We start from the raw sequence: 21,922 nt of genomic DNA on the forward strand, positions 1-21,922 counted from the left end.
ATAAAGGGGGAAAGGAGAAGGTCATATAAGGGGTAGAGAGGAGATGCTTGTAGAAATATAATTTTCCAGCGAGTATATATTCAAATTGTTTTTTCAACTCTAGTGACGCTACAATCACTCATTGTTTCTGAACAATGCTTATTTACATGATGAATAACCACATTTGGAAATTAGAATACCACTTCAAAGTATTTTTTTTATTGCAAGATTTATCATGGTACAATTGTACAGAAAAAAACGGAGCTTTGTGACACTACATGACACATCTTTACGACATAGAAACATATGCTTTCCAAAAGTAATACATTTGAACTGACATTTTCTTTGCAACTTTTAAATAAAATAAAAAGAGGCGCACAGCCAGAGATGCGTACACCCAACTTGAACTTCACCATTAAAAACATGCACTGTTGATTAAGGGCTTGTAAGTAAGCATTTCACGGTAAAGTCTACACTTGTTGTATTCGGGGCAATGTGACAGATAAAGTTTGATTTGAGCAGTGTTTCAATGTAAGCCATGCATTGTGTTACAGCTAGGTATATCATTTGAATTTCATTCCTTTGCCGAAAGAATCTGTCTGGATGTCTGTGTCCTCAGACTACCTCTCCTGTTTGAGGAACGACAAAATCTCAGAGGCCTCGCCAACTCTCTTTTTGTTAGCCTGCCACCTCTCTGCGATCTGCTTCAACCTCTTCCCAGCCTGCTTCCTGTACCAACTCTCAATTGGAATCTGGTAGGCATTTTTGAACTGTGTCACAGCGCCATCCCCGTCCATCCTCCTGTAATAAAGAAATGTGCCGAAGCCGGTGTAGAGGAGCTGCTTGTCTGAGTCACTGAGGGACTTGTCCTCTAAAAGGACAGTGAATATCTTCATCGCCTCTTCCAGCTGGTAGTTGTTCCCGTAGGCCTCAGCCAGGTTCACCCTGGCGTGGATGTTGGAGGGCTTCAGATCTACGGCTCTGGCGAAGTGACGGATACAGACCAACACTTTTGCTTTTATCTGGCCCACTTTCACCTCTCCCCCTTCCCTCTTCTGCTCGAACATCTGGATGAGCTGCTGTTTGTGACACAGGCCAATTTGGTGATGGAGGAAGTGGGAGTTTGGAGACAGTTCCAGAGCTTTCCCCAAAACCTGTAGGCACTCATTGATGGAGCCCTCATATCTGAAATATTTGGCCACATAACGTAGTACATGAGGCACGTCAGGAGACAGCCTGAGGGCCTCTTTGGTGAGTTTCAAGGACTCCACTTTGTTTTCTTGATTTTTGATTTTTGATTTTTGAAGTTTCAGCGCTAGGAGGACCATAAGTTCAGAGTTATCAGGCTCCAAGGATAAGGCCTTCCTTAGCTGGTTGGCACCTGCAGTCATCACTGAACTCACTCTCTTATTCTTGACCATGCCCTCCAATCTGTACAGGACCAGGGCATAGCCCATATTGAAAGAAGCATTGTCTGGTTCCCCCTCAAGAGCTTTCTGGAAGCTCTCTTTTACCCTCTTATAAAATAATCCCCCAAACCTGATAAGACTCCAACCTTTCTCACCATGTACGGAAGGTAAGCTGCCTTGAATATTTAAGGCACTTGGAATTCCCTTACTGATGATTTCCAGCTTTCCAATGTAGGCATCCACATCATCAAGGTTTCCTGAGTGATAGTGAACCCATGCAAAGTTAGCATAGGTCACCAGTAACTCTGTATCATCCTGTCTGTCCTTCAATGCACTCTCAGCCTTGTGGAGATACTCAAGAGCACTAACATTATTTTCCTCCAGGTGGCTCAGGAACGCTAGTAAGTTGAAATATGTGGCATGGTATTTCGGCGTGGTAAACCTCATGATGCGATCCAGGAGTTTTTCAGGGAGGCTGTCCAGTTCCTTAATGTCACCTTTCCTTATGCCCCATGTGAAGTGACACTCAAGTGCTTTCAGCTTAACTTCCATATCTGCTTTGACCGAGGCACTGTGAGAAAGGCAAAAATACCATAATTAACACCCAGCAAGCATTTTAACTACCGCTGTCACTTCTGCCTCCCAAGGTGTCGGACCATAAAGCTGAGGGTCACATAATCACAATTGTACCCAAGGTCGTCTAGTTGATCAACACCCCTGACCGGCACTATCTGCCTATTCTATCCTTTCACACACTTACACTAATGCCTAGCTCCCTTTACTGCCCGAGCATTAATATTGCACTAGCACTATCGAAGTTGCTGTGTGTGAGTACAAACTATGTCCTATTTTCTTCTTGGTATTTTTTTTTATATGAATCCTTTTTCACGTGTAGCCCGCCTGTCAATTGTCATCTTTAAAACCTTTTCACAGGTGAGTTCCAAATATCTCTAACAGTCGCCCCAGCGTAGGTTGTTTTCTGCACGTGATATCAGAATGCACTCACTTTTCCAAAATGTGATTGTTACGCAACAGGACGGTTAACACGGGCTGCCTGCTAATTATCTATAGGCTTGTCAATTTCAAATTATTTTCTAACAAGTTGTATTTTCTAGCTGTTTGAATTGAGGTGTGTCCCACCTCCTCATTAATTCACATAGAAGTAGCCCATTTCAGCATTTCTGGCAATTCATGTTTGAGGCTTTAATGAGCCGGACAAACTTCTCCATTCGAGGAGTGCCCACGCACTACACCAATGTTTCCGCAGATCAAGTATGCAGACATTCCCTGATGGCCTGTCAGTTGAATTCTATAGGCAGTACTTGGAGTTACTAGAAGACCCTATTTTTAATGTTTCAACATTGCATTGAAAATGATGAAATGGTCTCCACTATGAAACAGGGCCTTATTTCACTGATTGCGAAGCCCGATGAAGACCCTTCTCTCATTGACAATTGGAGACCAACTACTTTATTAAATATTGATTACAAATGGATTGCTCTGGATTTTCCAATAGATTAAAGAAAGGAATAGATACCATTAGAAATGAAACTCAAACAGGATTTATGAAGGGCCGTCACATAAACTCCAACATTCGTTTAGCCCTTTTAGATTATTCAGATGCAATTGACTCAACTGGGTAGCGTACTCCGTTGTCATCAAACGCCAGCCCCGAAATACCTTTTACCCTTGGAACGCTGAGCTCCCCCCATTGTTTTCCTATGGAGAGGCATGCTGGTATATTTCGCCAAATATCTCGCAATATGTATATTTTGATTTTTTTCAAGTTGGACACCATTTTAATCAGGATAATCTACCGAGGTAAAGTTGGTTTTATATTCACATATTCAGGCATTCATCAGTCATTCAACAGACATTCGTCAAAATCCATTTAAAAATCAATAACTAATTCACCGTTTGTCACAATCATCAAACTAAATATGATTCATTCTATAAATGTCTAGCATACTTTTATAACTTTTGTTTTGAGTAAAAATTCCAGTTTTGATTTGATAGAGGGCATGTAGTCCATCTAAGAGGGTGTGTGTTTAAAGTTCTAACGAGTCTATTAGAAGGGGCCTGACAGAAAATTCTGCATCTTCAGTCATATTAATTTAGATTACAGGAAAAAACTACGGGATGAAGTGGTCAGGCCTGACTAACGAAGAAGACCGGTGGATGGATCGAGAGGACCAAGACAACCAAGAGGATCAACATGGACATTCCACAGAATGAGCCAGTGTAGTGTACAGTGTAGACATTGTTACAGGCTCAAAATGACCAGAAACAAAACTTTCTTCTGAACCTCATCAGTCTATTCTTGTTCTGAGAAAATACGGCTATTCTATGTGAGCCTGTCATTGAACCCACAAATGCTGATGCTTCAGATACTCAGCTAGTCTAAAGAAGGATAGTTTTATTGCTGCTTTAATCAGCACAACAGTTTTCAGCTGTGCTAACATAATTGCAAAAGGGTTTTCTAATGATCAATTAGCCTTTTAAAATTATAAACTTGGATTAGCTAACACAACGTGCCATTGGAGCACAGGAGTGATAGTTGCTGATAATGGGCCTCTGTATGCCTATGTAGATATTCCATTAAAAATCAGCCGTTTCCAGCTGCAATAGTCATTTACAACATTAATAATGTCTACACTGTATTTCTGAGCAATTTGATGTTATTTTAATGGACAACAAAAAATTGCTTAAATTTAAAAAACAAGGACATTTCTAAGTGACCCCAAAATTTTGAACGGTAGTGTATGTATATACTGTATGTGTGTGTGTATATACACTGCTCAAAAAATAAAGGGAACACTAAAATAACACATCCTAGATCTGAATGAATGAAATATTCTTATTAAATACTTTTTTCTTTACATAGTTGAATGTGTTGACAACAAAATCACACAAAAATTATCAATGGAAATCAAATTTATCAACCCATGGAGGTCTGGATTTGGAGTCACACTCAAAATTAAAGTGGAAAACCACACACAGGCTGATCCAACTTTGATTTCATGTCCTTAAAACAAGTCAAAATGAGGCTCAGTGGTGTGTGTGGCCTCCACGTGCCTGTATGACCTCCCTACAACGCCTGGGCATGCTCCTGATGAGGTGGCGGATGGTCTCCTGAGGGATCTCCTCCCAGACCTGGACTAAAGCATCCGCCAACTCCTGGACAGTCTGTGGTGCAGCGGTGGATGGAGCGAGACATGATGTCCCAGATGTGCTCAATTGGATTCAGGTCTGGAGAACGGGCGGGCCAGTCCATAGCATCAATGCCTTCCTCTTGCAGGAGCTGCTGACACACTCCAGCCACATGAGGTCTAGCATTGTCTTGCATTAGGCAGAACCCAGGGCCAACCGCACCAGCATATTCTGCATATTCACAAGGGGTCTGAGGATCTCATCTCGGTACCTAATGGCAGTCAGGCTACCTCTGGTGAGCACATGGAGGGCTGTGCGGCCCCCCAAAGAAATGCCACCCCACACCATGACTGACCCACCGCCAAACCGGTCATGCTGGTGAATGTTGCAGGCAGCAGAACGTTCTCCACGGCGTCTCCAGACTCTGTCACGTCTGTCACATGTGCTCAGTGTGAACCTGCTTTCATCTGTGAAGAGCACAGGGTGCCAGTGGAGAATTTGCCAATCTTGGTGTTCTCTGGCAAATGCCAAACGTCCTGCACGGTGTTGGGCTGTAAGCACAATCCCCACCTGTGGACGTCGGACCCTCATACCACCCTCATGGAGTCTGTTTCTGACCGTTTGAGCAGACACATGCACATTTGTGGCCTGCTGGAGGTCATTTTGCAGGGCTCTGGCAGTGCTCCTCCTGCTCCTCCTTGCACAAAGGCGGAGGTAGCGGTCCTGCTGCTGGGTTGTTGCCCTCCTACGGCCTCCTCCACGTCTCCTGATGTACTGGCCTGTCTCCTGGTAGAGCCTCCATGCTCTGGACACTACGCTGACAGACACAGCAAACCTTCTTGCCACAGCTCGCATTGATGTGCCACCCTGGATGAGCTGCACTACCTGAGCCACTTGTGTGGGTTGTAGACTCCGTCTCATGCTACCACTAGAGTGAAAGCACCACCAGCATTCAAAAGTGACCAAAACATCAGCCAGGAAGCATAGGAACTGAGAAGTGGTCTGTGGTCACCACCTGCAGAACCACTCCTTTATTGGGGGTGTCTTGCTAATTGCCTATAATTTCCATTTGTTTTCTATTCCATTTGCACAACAGCATGTGAAATGTATTGTCAATCAGTGTTGCTTCCTAAGTGGACAGTTTGATTTCACAGAAGTGTGATTGACTTGGAGTTACATTGTGTTGTTTATGTGTTTTTTTTTTGTTGAGCAGTGTATATATATATATATATATGTGTATATGTATATAGCAGTGTATATATATATATATATCCACCATCTGGTATCTTTCAATACCCATGCAAAAAAAAGCACTAATAAAAGAAGTGGACGGTACATGTTTTGTTTTTGGGCTAAATGTATACATTGTGATTTGCCTCTGAACTGTATGTGAAACCCTCTGCAATCTACCGGCACTAACCATTAAAAACTAGGACTTCAACCAGGCTGTCCCTTTGCTATTTGCTCTCTTTCTCTCTTAAACTGCTAGCACAAAGCCTACGTGAAAATTAGTTTTTTCACAAAAGATCATGAAAAAATATATAAACTGGCCCAAATCAGCTATACATAATTCAGCAGGGAGGTGTGCAACTACCACACATTATACCCATTATACCAGTGGAGAAATTACATCACCTACATAAGTATTACCATATCCCTTTCAATTCACATTCCTTGCAGAAAGAACTATTTGCAAACATTTTAAAACATCCAGAAAGACTTAGAAGGGTATTTATACTTTAAAATACATATTTTATGTGAATGGATGTGGATGAAAGAATTCTGCCAGTGTGTTAAAGTCCTAGTTTTATATTTTTTTCTTTACCTCCAACTCTATATATCCAAGTGAGCCTATGAGGAACTTGGGGATCAGATGTACCATTATACCCATTGATGAAACGTATAACAGACAAACACATCTCAAAAGGAGTTATTTGTGATATCTACACTCAGTTGCTACTTTATTAGGTTCACCATCCTATTCATGAAAATAAATTACTCCTACAGTACATACACCAAGCCCCGTGGTCTCGGCTTGCTAGACACTAAAGCACATATGTCAGAGTCAAGGCCCGCGGGCCACATCCGGCCCGCAAGAAGGTTTTTTACGGCCCCTGGGATGATCTTGATTTATTATTAGAACCGGCCCGCAGCAAGCCGGCAGCCCGCAGATCTTTTACACGCACCAATACTACATTTCCCACAATGCAAAGGTGACGCACCGAGCAGTAGGCTGCTTCATTTCAATATTTATTGGCACAGCAGTCGTCAGCATCACAGTAAAATTAACTTTCAGATACCCATCAAAAATGGCAAAACGGAAGGTGGATACTGAGAACCGGGGGTTTCAAACAAGGTGGGAGTCGGAGTATATGTTCACGAAGGTAGCTGGAAAACCTGTGTGTCTTCTGTGTGGAGAAAGTGTGGCGGTACTGAAAGAGTATAATCTGAGACGACATTATGAAACGAAACACGCGGACACACACGCGGACGCAACTGTCAAGGCCAGTTTTATTTTGGCAGAAGAGATCGCTAAATCAGCCCGGCCATTTACGGAGGGGGATTTCATCAAAAACTGCATGATTAAAGTTTGTGACGAAGTTTGCCCAGAAAAAAGGCAACTCTTTTTAAATGTGAGTCTGAGCAGAAACACCATTGCCGAGAGAGTAGACCAGTTGTCCATCAATCTAAAAGAGCAGCTTGTGAAAAAGGGAAAAGATTTTATTGCATATTCCTTGGCTGTGGATGAGAGCACCGACATTTCTGACATTGCCCAGTTGTCAATTTTCATCCGCGGAGTGGACTCCAACCTAAGCGTGACAGAGGAGTTTTTGGCTTTACGTCCTATGCATGGCACAACTACGGGGCATGATTTGTATGAAGAGGTGTCAAGATGTGTAAATGAGATGGAGCTGCCTTGGGAAAAACTCGTGGGTTTGACAACCGACGGAGCACCTGCGATGTGTGGACACAGGAGCGGACTGGTGGCGAAGATACGGGAAAAGATGCAAGAGGAAAACGCGACAGGTGAGCTGACAGCTTATCATTGTATCATACACCAGGAAGCGTTGTGCGGTAAAGCCTTGAAAATGGAGCATGTAATGAGCATCATCACGCGCACAGTTAACTTTATCAGAGCCAAAGGTTTGAATCACCGCCAGTTCAAGGCATTTCTGACGGAGTTAGAAACGGAGCATGGTGATTTGCCTTATCACACAGAGGTGCGATGGCTAAGCCAGGGAAAGGTGCTTCAAAGATGTTTCGAGCTTCGTGAGGAGATTTGTCTGTTCTTGGACAGCAAAGGGAAAGACACAACACAACTCCGAGACAAAATGTTTCTGTGTGAAATGGCTTTTCTGTGTGACATTACGAGTCATCTGAATGCAATAAACTTGCAGCTGCAGGGTCGGGATCGTGTCATCTCTGATATGTACAGTACAGTGAAGGCATTTAAAACCAAACTGACTCTGTGGGAGACGCAGATGCGGAAAGAAAATTTGAGCCACTTTCCCAGCTGCCAGACCATGAAAGAGAAGCTCTCTACCAGTGCGTTCCCGAGCACACAGTTGGCTGATAAAATAGGTATGCTTGCCGCTGACTTTCGACGCCGATTTGCTGACTTTGAAGCACAAAAAAGCAGGTTGGAACTGCTCGGTAACCCATTTGCTGTTGACGTGGAAAGCTCACCACCAAACCTCCAAATGGAGTTGATTGACCTCCAATGCAATGATGCACTGAGGGCAAAATATGCGGCAGTGGGTGCTGCGGAGTTCGCCCGTTTCCTCCCCGGCACAATGCCCCAGCTGCGCATCCAGGCTGCTCAAACGTTGTCTATGTTTGGCAGCACATACCTGTGTGAACAACTGTTTTCTTTGATGAACCTGAACAAAACATCACACAGAAGTCGACTTACCGCTGAACACCTCCACTCAATTCTGAGGATTTCTTCAGCTCAGAGCCTTACCCCGAACATTGATGAACTTGTGGAAAAGATGGGACACCACCAAGTATCACCCTCAACCTCAAACAAGTGAACATTACTGTGCAATCACATATTTAGAGTTTTTACTCAGTTCAAGTTTAAAAGTTAAAATTTAATATTTGTTTTCACTGCATGTTACTTCTCCTTAAACAAAGTGTTGTTTTTGATTAATAGATTTTTGCACTTTATTTTTTTGTATTTCAATCCAATTATATTTTAAAAATATTTCAGTTGAGTGGATGATAGAAAATTGCTATTATTGTTTTTTCTTTGAAGTAAATTTAGCCCACTTTTGCTAAAATAGAAAATATAGTCTACTGATGGTGCCTTGAATACCGGTTTCTTTCATTTAATGTTCATGTTATGGGGATATTTATATAAAGGAAATTTGTCTTTTGTGTCTGTTGAAAATTAAAGATTACTGACAGAGCCATAAGAAAATATTGCTTTATTTATCTGATCATATTGTAATATATTTGTTAGGTTTTCAGTAGGTTCAATTAGGTTCACTAGACTATATGCGTCATTTAAAAATTTTTCAATGAACATTCGAATAGTCCGGCCCTCGTCTTGTAGCTGATTTTTTTATTTGGCCCTCCGTCCATTTGACTTTGACACCCCTGCACTAAAGCATGCAGAGAAGTATTAATCAGGTATTCTGTTACTGTTTGTTTGAACTTTAGAATGTGCAAAACGACAGCAGTCTGTGATGGTCTTCTGTAACTCAGAAAAGTTCCAAAATGTGAACTGACTGTAATTAACTCCAACTGGACTTAAAAACTTGAACAGTCTTATCTCCTTTCCCAGTTTCATCAACAGTTCTGAATTCACGCTGTTCCAGATGCAAAGGGGGTTGTACCTAATAAAGTGACCACTCAATCTATAGACTTTCCAGAATGTGTTCTGGGAATACCCGGGGTATTAAACATTTGGCTGTAAGTGTTGAACATTTTAGTCTATTACCTCAGGAGATGGTACTATTCAGCTTGTCTGGGGATGACAAAGAAGGACTTCAACAAAGCCAAAATAGAAAGTGATTGGAAGGGGCCTCTTTCCTGTTAAATTAGAGACGTATAAATAAATAACTGTTGTGCCTTGTAACTACTTTAAAATGTGGAACTGTTGCACAAAAAAATGCAAACTGTACAACTTTATGTAAACATGGTCTAACTTCCCATAGAACACATTTCACTTGAAATTAACATTTCTTTAAAGTTATTGCAAATAAATGCATATTTTCACTTTTTTTGTGAAATCACTGAATTAGTTATGCAATATTTGAGATGTTATGTATTCCTATCAAATCAAAACTGGAATTTCTACTCAAAGCAAAGGTTGTAAAAGTATACTAGACATTTATAGAATAAATCATACCTAGTTTGATGATTGTCATAATCAGTGAAACGTTATTGATTTATATAGCTTTAAATGGCATTTTAAAGATGTTGTGTATTTCTATCAAGTCAACTGGAATTTTTATTCCAAACAAAGGTTGTAAAAGTATACTAGACATCTATAGAATAAATCATACTTAGTTTGACGTTTGTGACAAACGGTAAATTAGTTATTGATTCATGCCGCTTTAAATGGCATCTTATACATTTTATGTATTTATATCAAATCAAAACTGGCATTTTTCCTCAAAACAAAGGTTGTAAAAGTATACTAGACATCTATAGAATAAATCATACCTAGTTTGATGTTTCTGTGACAAACCGTGATTTAGTTATTGATTTATACCGTTTTAAATGGCATTATATAGATTTGACCTATTTATATCAAATCAAAACTGGAATATAAAACCAACTTTAACTAGGTGGATAACATCTTTCTAATTACATAAGGTTGGGCAGCGTACTCTGCTGTCATGATCGCTAGACCAGAAATAATACAAAGTTGTAATTTTTCCCCTACGTCCTCGTTATGCAGACATAAGCACACGTGGCACTATCGAGGTGCGGATGTTTACGTTCTACACAAGTTGTTATTTTTCAGTTGCGTCCTAAGAACAGATTGTAGGGGTAAAATTTAATTCTAAGCGTCACTCCAGTCCGAAGAGGCTCGGCAAACGTTCGATTCCAGTCATTTGCTCTGGGCTCGAGCTAGTGTTCCAGCTCAGCCAAAGTTATTTAGCAATTTTTCAGCCTTGACAGCCTATCTGTATATCGTGTTGTCGTTTCTACTGTAGCATGAAGTATGTATGGATGGAGCATAATGTATTTACAGTCTTAGTCACGTTTTCAAGTACTAGTAACAAATAATGCATTCCGATTATTGCATATATTGTAATTGACATCTATGTGTGTAAAATACTTTTTTGAAGGTTGTACTGATTATAATGATGTAAAGTGATAAGAATTCCTTATAACTGAGTAAAAGACCCTCTGCATTTACCAGTTGGCTCACCAATAGGATCTTATTTCGGAACCAATTTTCTAAAAACAAAAAGTATTTTTATACAATATATCCCGATTATTCCATATATAATATATGTGTGGAGAAAAATGGTGTTTATAAATTAAGGACCATGACAAGAAAACCTGCCAATGAAAAGCAGAACGTTTCACTGGAACTTTGTCAATATTATAATTGCAAAACAACATGAAGTTAAGGCCACCAAAAGTAGAGAAGACATGATGAGGAATACAATTCCAGATAGAAGTGGGTCTTCTTAGGAATTGTTTTATCCAATTGAACTTAAAAGTATTATTTAAGGTAGTAAAGTCCAGAAAATTCAGCCCACCATTCTGTTGTAATGAACACCAAGTGTTCATTACAACAGTTTTCCTAATGTAATGGGTACGGATTCTCCAGACAGTTGAAAAGCATCTGGTCTATTTCCTTGCTTATTTTACCATCAAGATATAAAGATAGAGCGCCATATGTTAGTCTAGAGATACCTTCAGCCTTGGTTATTAGGACTCTTACCTTCTAAAGATAAGTCCCTCTGTAGCCATTGATTTAGTTTCTTCTGTTTTTTTTTAATAAGAGGGTTAAAATGTAGTAAGCCTCTAGACTTCTGATCCTTTGTAATGGTTATGCCTAAATATGTAAGTTCTTCTTTTACTGGAATACCATAATATGAAGGTGTCACACAATCTTTGACAGCCATGAGTTCACATTTATGAATGTTAAGATATAGACCAGACGCTTTGGGAAAGGATTGTAATCACATTGATCGATATTGGAATTTCGTTAGCATCTTGAGACGTCTATTGTTATTATTTTCCACACTTTTTTCACTCTCGTTTTCACATCCTTGATTTCACCACATGCAAACTCCAGTCTTTTTCAAGCCTTCGATAACCATGGTGTTTGCGCCTCTACCATTTTCTCAATTGTGTCAGACTTGCGAGTTGATGAGTAAGGAGAGGGTAGCCACGATGTCAGAGTTCATGTTGGGTTTTGGAGGGTGGAGGTTTGGACGGAGTAACCGGTAAAGAGGGGAATTCGTCATCTTCAACAGTATTCGAAAGCATGATATTATCCATAGGGCACGCGTAGTTATGGCAGTTGTCTATAAGAACGTTTCTCTCTTGTTGATCAGCAATAGAACCGCTAGCTTCTTCCTTTCTTTTTTTTGTCACGACTTTGCATGGACATGCCGAATTAAATTATCCAATTATTATTCCAGTCACATGAAAGGTCTTATATCTTGAACAAATAAAAACTGTAATAGTAATGACTGTAAACTTGTTTTTTTCACAATCGTTCAGAAATTTGGTACGGAGCTCAGTAAAAAAAAGCGTCGGTTCAAGCCGCCATCTTGGCACCTCCCCCAGACGAAAGATATTATAATGAGGTGAAGGAATGGTTTACTCGTCATTCGGGTAAACTTCCGTAAGTGAATGAAGGGAAGTCAATGATGGTAGACGACACACCCCCTTCAACATGCATACTGCAAACAGACCAAACTCATCTTGTCTCCTCGTATTATCTTTGGTCAATGCGAAAAACAAATAGGGCGGCGCGCACAAACTACCATCATCGGATTATTTTTTATTTCTAGAAAGTGTTTTACTCAATTATTTCGATCAATGTTGAGCTCACCCGTGATATGATTAACTATAAATAGTAATTGCTATTAGCTAATTCACATTGTGTTTTTTTTTGTCAGCCGAGAGTTATCTAAATATTAGCTATTGTGTCAAATCAATATTTCATAAATTAGCGCTAGGACTACTGTAAACTACATTTTCCGGTTTGGATGATTGTGTTATGATGTCATTACTTCTGTGAATGTCTGAATATTGCATCCAAAAATAAACTTGTCACATTCAGGACAGCTATTTATTAGCAATACGAAATTACACAAATTGTAGTATACGCTAAATAAATCATGATTTCAAGAAGAAATATCACAGGTGATGCCAAATTGTGCCTTCAATTAATTGATAAATTGACAATTAATTGACAATAACAATGTAACATATATTTATATCCCACATAGAGATCCTGTCTAATATTCGGAGTAAAATTCTCACCTCATCTTGTTGAATACAGCGAGTTGTGTTTTTGTAATGTCGGGGTACGCGGAATAGGCTACACAGCCAACACGTACTCACTCCCTGGCTATATATAGGCCTTCTGCAATTTACAAATAAATGAAAGGAAACCGAAACTGATGCGTAGCTGTATTGCCACGGTTTACATTCTGACAAGTGCAAATACGTAAATTATTAACATTTTGCACTGTAGCCTACATAAGATGTTGGTATATGGTCTACTGACTTGTGATCATCATGTGACAAACTTTTAAAACTTTGAATAGAAAAGCAGTGCCATCAACACCCTTATTCAAACCTGCATGAAGAGAATTCCTGTGCTGCAATGATTGACCATGTACTGGCACTGTGTACTATATAAAGGGGGAAAGGAGAAGGTCATATAAGGGGTAGAGAGGAGATGCTTGTAGAAAAATAATTTTCCAGCGAGTAAATATTCAAATTGTTTTTTCAACACTAGTGACTCTATAATCACTCATTGTTTCTGAACAATGCTTATTTACATGATGAATAATCAACTTTAGAAATTATAATAACACTTACAAGTGTTTTTTTTATAGGCCTAGTTGTTTTATTGCAAGATGTATCATGCAGCCACATGGTGCAATTTTACTCAGACAACTGAACTTTGTGACACTACCTGACATCTTAAGACATAGAAACATATATGTTTCCCAAAAGTAATACATTTGAACTCAAATTTTCTTTGCAACTTTTGCACAAAATAAAACGAAGAGTGCAGCCAGAGATGCGTAGTCCCAACTTGAACTTTACTTTTCACTTCACCATTAAAAACATTCAAATGCTCAAATGCATGCAGCAGTGTGAGTCATGTAAGCCATGCATTGTGTTGTAGTTAGGCATATCATTTGAGTTTCATTCCTTTGCCGAAAGAATCTGTCAGGTCGCCTGTGTCCTCAGACTACCTTTCCTGTTTGTGGAACGACAAAATCTCAGAGGACTCGCCAACTCTCTTGTTATCCCTGCCACCTCTGTGATCCGCTGAGAGGTACCTCTTCCCAGCCTGCCTCCTGTCCCAACTATCAATCCAAATCTGGTAGGCGTTTTTGAACTATGTCACAGCGCCATCCCCGTCTCTCTTCTTGCTATACCAAAGCCGGCATAGCAGAGCTGCTTGTCTGAGTCACTGAGGGACTTGTCCTCTAAAAGGACAGTGAATATCTTCATCTTCTCTTCCAGCTGGTAGTTGTTCCCGTAGGCCTCAGCCAGGTTCACCCTGGCGTGGATGTTGGAGGGCTTCAGCTCCACGGCTCTGGAGAAGTGACGGATACAGACCTCCACCTTCGCTTTTATTCTTAATGTCAGCCTTTTTTATTCCCCATGTAAAGTGACGTTCAAGTGCTTTCAGCTTGACTTCCATATCTGCTTTGACCTCTGTGAGGAAATAGAAAAAATACTAATTATTACAAGTTATTATATTATTACTAGCCCAACATTGTTATCGTTGTTAACAGTCATAATCATCCTCATCTTCAACACAACAGCATTGTTTGTTATTGTGATATCAAGTAGTTCAGAGAGATAGATTATGTGTGTGTAATTAAATTATTTTACAATTGGTGTAAAATTCTTACCTCGTTTTATTTTCGATGGCAGATAAGATATATGACCACAGTATTGAGGTAATACAAATCTGAGACTAGTGCAAACCCTGGCTTTGTGATTTTTCTATGTATTGACCATTGAGAGGCTTTGAAGCCACCGGGTTGGCCGTATTGGCACTCCCTGGTAGGAGCAGTCCTCCATAGAAATTAATGGAATTTTACAGTATTTCAATTCAATGTTTCAAGGACAAAATTACCTGTTTTGAAGTATTTTTGTTGTTGTAATGGCAACAGTACATTAGTTATCTAAAAAAATGTACTTTAAGGAAAATGTTTATATAAAATATTTATATATTTTTATATTACAGACACTTTAATGCATACTTTGAAATTATATTATGTGAGCTAACATTTAAAAAACACACATATATATATAGTTAGCTCACATAATATAATTTCAAAGTATGCATTAAAGTGTCTGTAATATAATACATTTATGGGAAAAATGAATGTCGACAATAAATGCATTTATATAGCTTCCTAAACATTTTTTAGAAGCCAAGATGGAGGCTTCAAAACAGCGCCCCCTGGAAGTAATGTAGTATATATAGAAATAATTGGCACAGAAACTTGAAACTTGAACTAGCCACTCCCTGGCATATTATTTTATTTATATTATTTACGAAAACGAAACTGATACGTGACTGCCATGAGTTTCTATTCTGCCAAATAGCTATTTATCATGTAACAAAGTATTTTTTATGTGAATAAAAAACAGTAGCCTACTATCAACAACTGAATCGAAATTTTGATAACGTGTATGCACCATCATATTAATAGTATCTCAAGCATACCATACATCCGGCTTCTACACCTGCATTGCTTGCTGTTTGGGGTTTTAGGCTGGGTTTCTGTACAGCACTTTGTGACATCAGCTTATTTAAGAAGGGCTTTATCAATACATTTGCTTGACTGATGGATTTCTCCAACAATTTACCGGGTCACGTTTACGAACTATCGGTATTCAGCTTTATCATTACTTGTTTTAACCACTTGATGGCGCTCTGCACTAGGAGCTAGAGGGGCAAAATATTTTGGGGTTTCATCCGTGGCCAGTGTCCAGTCAAAATAGAGCAGACAACACAGCAGCATTCTACTTATGAAACTACAATGCTAAAGATACAGATTCCTGATCTCTCACTTTCAATTTTCAATCTGAGGCAATATTTATTTTATTCATGGTTTTGAAGAATTCATAGGGAAGTTGCATTAGGCCTACATACAATATGTACACTACCGGTCCAAAGTTTTAGAACACCAACTCATTCAAGGCTTTTTCTTTAATTTGAACTATTTTCTACATTGTAGAATAATGGTGAAGACATCAAAACGAGGAAATAACACATATGGAATCATGTAGTAACCAAAAAAGTGTTAAACAAATCAAAATAGATTTTATATTTGATATTCTTCAAATAGCCATCCTTTGCCTTGATGACAGCTCTGCACACTCTTGGCATTCTCTCAACCAGCTTTACGAGGTAGTCACCTGGAATGCATTTCAATTAACAGGTGTGCCTTCCTAAAAGTTAATTTGTGGAATTTATTTCCTTAATGCGTTTGAGCCAATCAGTTGTGTTGTGACATGGTATGGGGGTATACAGAAGACAACCCAATTTGGTATAAGACCAAATCCATATTATAGCATGAACAAATAAGGAAAGAGAAACCACAGTCCATAATTTCTGTAAAATGTGAAGGTCAGTCAATGCGGGACATTTCAAGAACTTTGAAAGTTTGTTCAAGTGCAGTCGCAAAAACCATCAAGCACTATTATGAAACTGTCTCTCATGAGGACCGCCACAGGAATGGAAGACCCAGAGTTACCTCAGATTTGTTTAACACATTTTTTGGTTACTACATGATTCCATATTTGTTATCATGGCCGGTTGTGATACAGCCTGGAATCGAACCAGGGTGTCTGTAGTGACACTTCAAGCACAGAGATGCAGTGTCTTAGACCACAGCGCCACTCGGGAGCCCAAAAGGGGAGAGCTTTTGCAGGTGGTTGTTTAAACACATATGTCAAGCTCACACAACAAGACTGAACACAACGCTTCAACAGAGCCTATGGGACTTGATACTGGAATATCATATGTGACTCAGATCACATTCTCAGATTGACATAGTCACCTGCCTCCTTCGACTTTCAATACTTAATTTGACATCTGCTGCACCCCAAGGTGCCCTGGCTGTACAGGACAGATTTACAGAGTTAATGTAACACCTCAATTTTACACTGAAAAATCAGCACTAGTTAACGCTGGCCAATTTGCTGCGTATAGATCAACATCTGTGTAACACGATCAAGCTTTTTCAAGCAGAAATTTGCTTCCTGCAACACAAACTCAAAACGTTTTGGGACACTGTAAAGTCCTTGGAGAATAATAACACCTCCTCCCAGCTGCCCACTGCACTGAGGATAGGAAACACTATCACTACCGATAAATCCACTATAATTGAGAATTTCAATTAGCATTTTTCTACAGCTGGCCATGCTTTCCCCCTGGCTACCCCTACCCCGGTAAACAGCACTGCACCCCCCACAGCAACTCACCCAAGCCTACCCCATTTCTCATTCTCCCAAATCCAGTCAGCTGATGTTCTGAAAGAGCAGCAAAATCTGGACCCCTACAAATCATCTGGGCTAGACAATCTGGACCCTTTCTTTCCAAAATTATCTGCCAAAATTATTGCAACCCCTATTACTAGCCTGTTCAACCTCTCTTTCGTGTCGTCCGAGATTCCCAAAGATTGGAAAGCAGCTGCGGTCATCCCCCTCTTCAAAGGGGGGGACACTCTTGACCCAAACTGCTACAGACCTATATCTATCCTACCCTGCCTTTCTAAGGTCTTCGAAAGCCAAGTCAACAAACAGATTACCGACCATTTCGAATCCCACCACACGTTCTCCGCTATGCAATCTGGTTTCAGAGCTGGTCATGGGTGCACCTCAGCCACGATCAAGGTCCTAAACGATATCTTAACCGCCATCGATAAGAAACAATACTGTGCAGCCGTATTCATTGACCTGGCCAAGGCTTTCGACTCTGTCAATCACCACATCCTCATCGGCAGACTCGATAGCCTTGGTTTCTCAAATGATTGCCACGCCTGGTTCACCAACTATTTCTCTGATAGAGTTCAGTGTGTCAAATCGGAGGGCCTGCTGTCCGGGCCTCTGGCAGTCTCTATGGGAGTGCCACAGGGTTCAATTCTTGGACCGACTCTCTTCTCTGTATACATCAATGATGTCGCTCTTGCTCCTGGTGAGTCTCTGATCCACCTCTACGCAGACGACACCATTCTGTATATTTCTGGCCCTTCTTTGGACTCTGTATTAACAACCCTTCAGACAAGCTTCAATGCCATACAACACTCCTTCCGTGGCCTCCAATTGCTCTTAAATACAAGTAAAACTAAATGCATGCTCTTCAACCGATCGCTGCCTGCACCTGCCCGCCCGTCCAACATCACTACTATGGACGGTTCTGTCTTAGAATATGTGGACAACTACAAATACCTAGGTGTCTGGTTAGACTGTAAACTCTCCTTCCAGACTCACATCAAACATCTCCAATCCAAAGTTACATCTAGAATTGGCTTCCTATTTCGCAACAAAGCCTCCTTCACTCATGCTGCCAAACATACCCTTGTAAAACTGACCATCCTACCAATCCTCGACTTCGGCGATGTCATTTACAAAATAGCCTCCAATACCCTACTCAACAAACTGGATGCAGTCTATCACAGTGCAATCTGTTTTTTCACCAAAGCCCCATATACTACCCACCACTGCGACCTGTACGCTCTCGTTGGCTGGCCCTCGCTTCATACTCGTCGCCAAACCCACTGGCTCCATGTCATCTACAAGACCCTGCTAGGTAAAGTCCCGCCTTATCTCAGCTCGCTGGTCACCATAGCAGCATCCACCTGTAGCACGTGCTCCAGCAGGTATATCTCTCTGGTCACCCCCAAAACCAATTCTTCCTTTGGCCGCCTCCCCTTCCAGTTCTCCGCTGCCAATGCCTGGAACGAACTACAAAAATCTCTAAAACTGGAAACAATTATCTCCCTCACTAGCTTTAAGCACCAGCTGTCAGAGCAGCTCACAGATTACTGCACCTGTACATAGCCCATCTATAATTTAGCCCAAACAACTACCCCTTCCCCTACTGTATTTATTTATTTATTTAGCTCCTTTGCACCCCCATTATTTCTATCTCTACTTTGCACATTCTTCCACTGCAAATCTACCATTCCAGTGTTTATTTTTTATTTTTTACTTGCTATATTGTATTTACTTCGCCACCATGGCCTTTTTTTTTGCCTTTACCTCCCTTATCTCACCTTATTGGCTCACATTGTATATAGATTCATTTTTTCTACTGTATTATTGACTGTATGTTTGTTTTACTCCATGTGTAACTCAGTGTTGTTGTACGTGTCGAACTGCTTTGCTTTATCTTGGCCAGGTCGCAATTGTAAATGAGAACTTGTTCTCAACTTGCCTACCTGGTTAAATAAAGGTGAAATAAAAAAATAAAAAAATACAAACGTAAAGTGGTTCACTAAGCCAGACTGTGTGACAGAGGGGGGGAGCCAAAGTAAACCCGTAGATCCAGTCGGCACTGCCACAGATATGATCAGAATTGAGATTTCGGAATGTAACCATTGTGTGTTGGGTAATCTTGGAAAGTACACCTTGGATTTTCCGGGAATGGAAGGATCTCTATTTGTAGCTGACACCAAAGAACCAGTAAAGACAAGTGGAACTCAACTTACCTTATCTTATCTCAGAAAGGGAGAGTCACCACTTGACCCACTCCCACTCTCTCCCTGTGATTCATAGGATAGATGCATTGAATTTAAAGTGGAGATGAGGATGAGCTTTAATCCCAACTAAACCCTAGTTAGTTGCCACATCCAGTTTACAGAAAGTGCTATTGACATCTTCATTGTGCATAGAAAATAATTAATTACTGGGGTTTTGTTAACAGATGTTTATCATGAGTAGGGCTTGACAGAGCCTATATGAGTCATGGTCTATTATCCAGCTATTCACTCTAAATACCAAGGCAGTCGACCACTCAACATCAGGAATGACAGGTTTCCTTTTCTGTTTGATCTCTGGCACTGACATAATACTGTTCAGGAACACATCCCTAAAACTGATGAATGGAAAGTTCATTTCATCACACATTGGAATGTGAATAGAAGGACAATTAGTAGAACAGAAACGGAAAGCAATCAACAGCACCATCTACTGTTTGCATTGTCACTATGCCAAGTTCTCAGCTCTCACAGGAATTCTGCTACACAGGTTGAGTCATCAGAGGGTCACAGCTCTGTTGTAACAGTGGTGAAGTCTCTCTGACTATCAGTGGGTCAGACCTCCATCAGCTCTCACCACGTTGTTTGCTCCTGGCAAAAGAAAAATGTTCAACCCAACCCCTCCTCCTTGTCCTCCTCTTCTCTTTGATAACATTATGCAATACAGGGAAACTTTGATTTCCCTTAGCTTAGAATAACACTAATATCTGAATGTACTTACTTAATGATTGTATAGAGATTTTCAATACAGGCACACAGAACAATCATACTCTGAATCAGATAACTGAGCTAAGTGTGGAATAAGTCAAGGGGTATGAATACATTCTGAAGGCACTCTGAGAAGTCCCCCGGAAGTTTAGTAAGTCTATATAAGGACATCTGTGGGCGGATACTTTTCACAGAGAACTCATAAAAGGGGAGAGCTTTTGCAGGAGGTTGTTTAAACACGCCCGTCAAGCTCACACACAACAAGACTGAACACAATGCTTCCACAGAGCCTATGGGACTTCATCCTGGGATATAATGCCTGGCTCAGATCACCTTTCTTCCCTGTGCTTTTCTCCCTCAGCGTCTACCTCACCTTCTGCCTGCCCTTCGTGGTGCTGGACCTCCTCTCCCCCAGGCTGGCCTGGATCAGGACCTTTAAGATCCAGCAGAAGAGCCACGTCTCCTGGACCATGATGTGGAGCTGCCTGGCTCACTCCCTCTACAACCATGTAGTGTTCCTCTTCCCTCTCACTGTGCTGCACTGGTTCTGGAGACCAGCCACCTTCATGCCCGAGGCCCCCGGAACGCTGCGTCTCATCTGGGACGTGGTCGCCTGCCTCCTGCTGTTCGACTTCCAATACTTCATCTGGCATCTGTTGCACCATAAGGTGCCCTGGCTCTACCGGACGTTCCACAAGGTGCACCACAAGCACACATCCACCTTCGCCCTGACCACTGAGTACTCTGGGGCCTGGGAAACCCTGTCTCTGGGATTCTTCGCTGGGGTCAACCCTCTGCTGCTGGGCTGCCACCCCCTGACAGAGATGCTCTTCTATATTCTAAATATCTGGCTTTCTGTGGAGGACCACTCTGGCTATGACCTGCCCTGGTCCACGCATAGACTGGTGCCCTTTGGGCTCTACGGTGGAGCTCCACACCACGACCTGCACCATCTGAAGTTCAAGTCCAACTATGCTCCGTACTTCACACACTGGGACAGGGTTTTTGGGACATTGCACAAGCATTCAGACTGAATTTCTGCACAGAAGAAAGTGCAATTGGACATCTTGAATATCTTTTATGTTAAAAGGATGGGATGCAGAGAGCATCACTTTGTGATACATTGTATGATATGCTGATGTTATTTAGCATAGTAAAGATAAAGCTGTATTTAAGTTTATTTAATTAAACGTGTTATTTATTATGGCATAGCCTGACTGCAGATTTTCTATGACAGTTGTATATGAAAGTTATCTCTAAAGATTCAGAGCTGTGATGCTAGTTTACTGAACTATCAGAATGATTTTGACTGGGGTTGAATGACTGAAAACTATTGTGAATGATTGTGTTGACTTCTCAGTGCTACTGGGTGAGCATCACAGAACAAAATGTTCAGCTGTTTCAAGCTGTATGCAGTATTAACAAGAGGTAACCCTCAACATTTTAGTTACAAAACAAGATGTAATAAAACTTGTGACCTAAATATTTGTGTGGCTCGCTTTCATTCATCTACATTCTTCCGTACATACGCCTATTTGTTTATACGATGTTGTTGATTTATAGAGATGGCTGTTTTCAGCTACAGCAAGGCTGCATGCAGCACAACCCTGATGGTTTTCTATGACGCATACATACGTAAACATCACTTGTATGTAGTATTTTGAAACCCATGAGTGTGCCACCGTGCGCCAAATTCCCTTTGTCTGGTGACTGAAGCTATGTGTTATTTTG

General features: G+C 40.8%; 2 protein-coding genes across 4 annotated transcripts; one reads left to right on the forward strand and one right to left on the reverse strand.

Annotated features, from left to right (window-relative positions):
* Positions 1–178: 178 nt before the first annotated feature.
* On the reverse strand, positions 179–13,096 carry LOC139376570 (interferon-induced protein with tetratricopeptide repeats 5-like). Of its 3 annotated transcripts, XM_071119313.1 has the most exons (3): positions 13,005–13,088; positions 9,484–9,575; positions 180–1,959 (listed from the first exon to the last, which is right to left on the reverse strand). In XM_071119313.1, the coding sequence occupies exon 3, from the start codon at positions 1,938–1,940 to the stop codon at positions 600–602; it is 1,341 nt and encodes a 446-aa protein (XP_070975414.1). In that variant the 5' UTR covers positions 1,941–1,959; positions 9,484–9,575; positions 13,005–13,088; the 3' UTR covers positions 180–599. The 3 variants fall into 3 exon arrangements, with proteins under 3 accessions (XP_070975413.1, XP_070975414.1, XP_070975412.1); XM_071119312.1 differs by lacking the exon at positions 9,484–9,575 and having other exon boundaries at positions 179–1,959; positions 13,005–13,096; XM_071119311.1 differs by lacking the exons at positions 9,484–9,575; positions 13,005–13,088 and adding an exon at positions 11,449–12,300 and having other exon boundaries at positions 382–1,959.
* Positions 13,097–20,442: 7,346 nt separating this feature from the next.
* On the forward strand, positions 20,443–21,674 carry LOC139375599 (cholesterol 25-hydroxylase-like protein). The gene has a single exon (XM_071117387.1). The coding sequence runs from the start codon at positions 20,467–20,469 to the stop codon at positions 21,223–21,225; it is 759 nt and encodes a 252-aa protein (XP_070973488.1). The 5' UTR covers positions 20,443–20,466; the 3' UTR covers positions 21,226–21,674.
* Positions 21,675–21,922: the final 248 nt, after the last annotated feature.

The sequence above is a fragment of the Oncorhynchus clarkii genome, chromosome 20, assembly GCF_045791955.1.
Source record: "Oncorhynchus clarkii lewisi isolate Uvic-CL-2024 chromosome 20, UVic_Ocla_1.0, whole genome shotgun sequence".
Taxonomy (NCBI): Eukaryota; Metazoa; Chordata; class Actinopteri; order Salmoniformes; family Salmonidae; genus Oncorhynchus; species Oncorhynchus clarkii.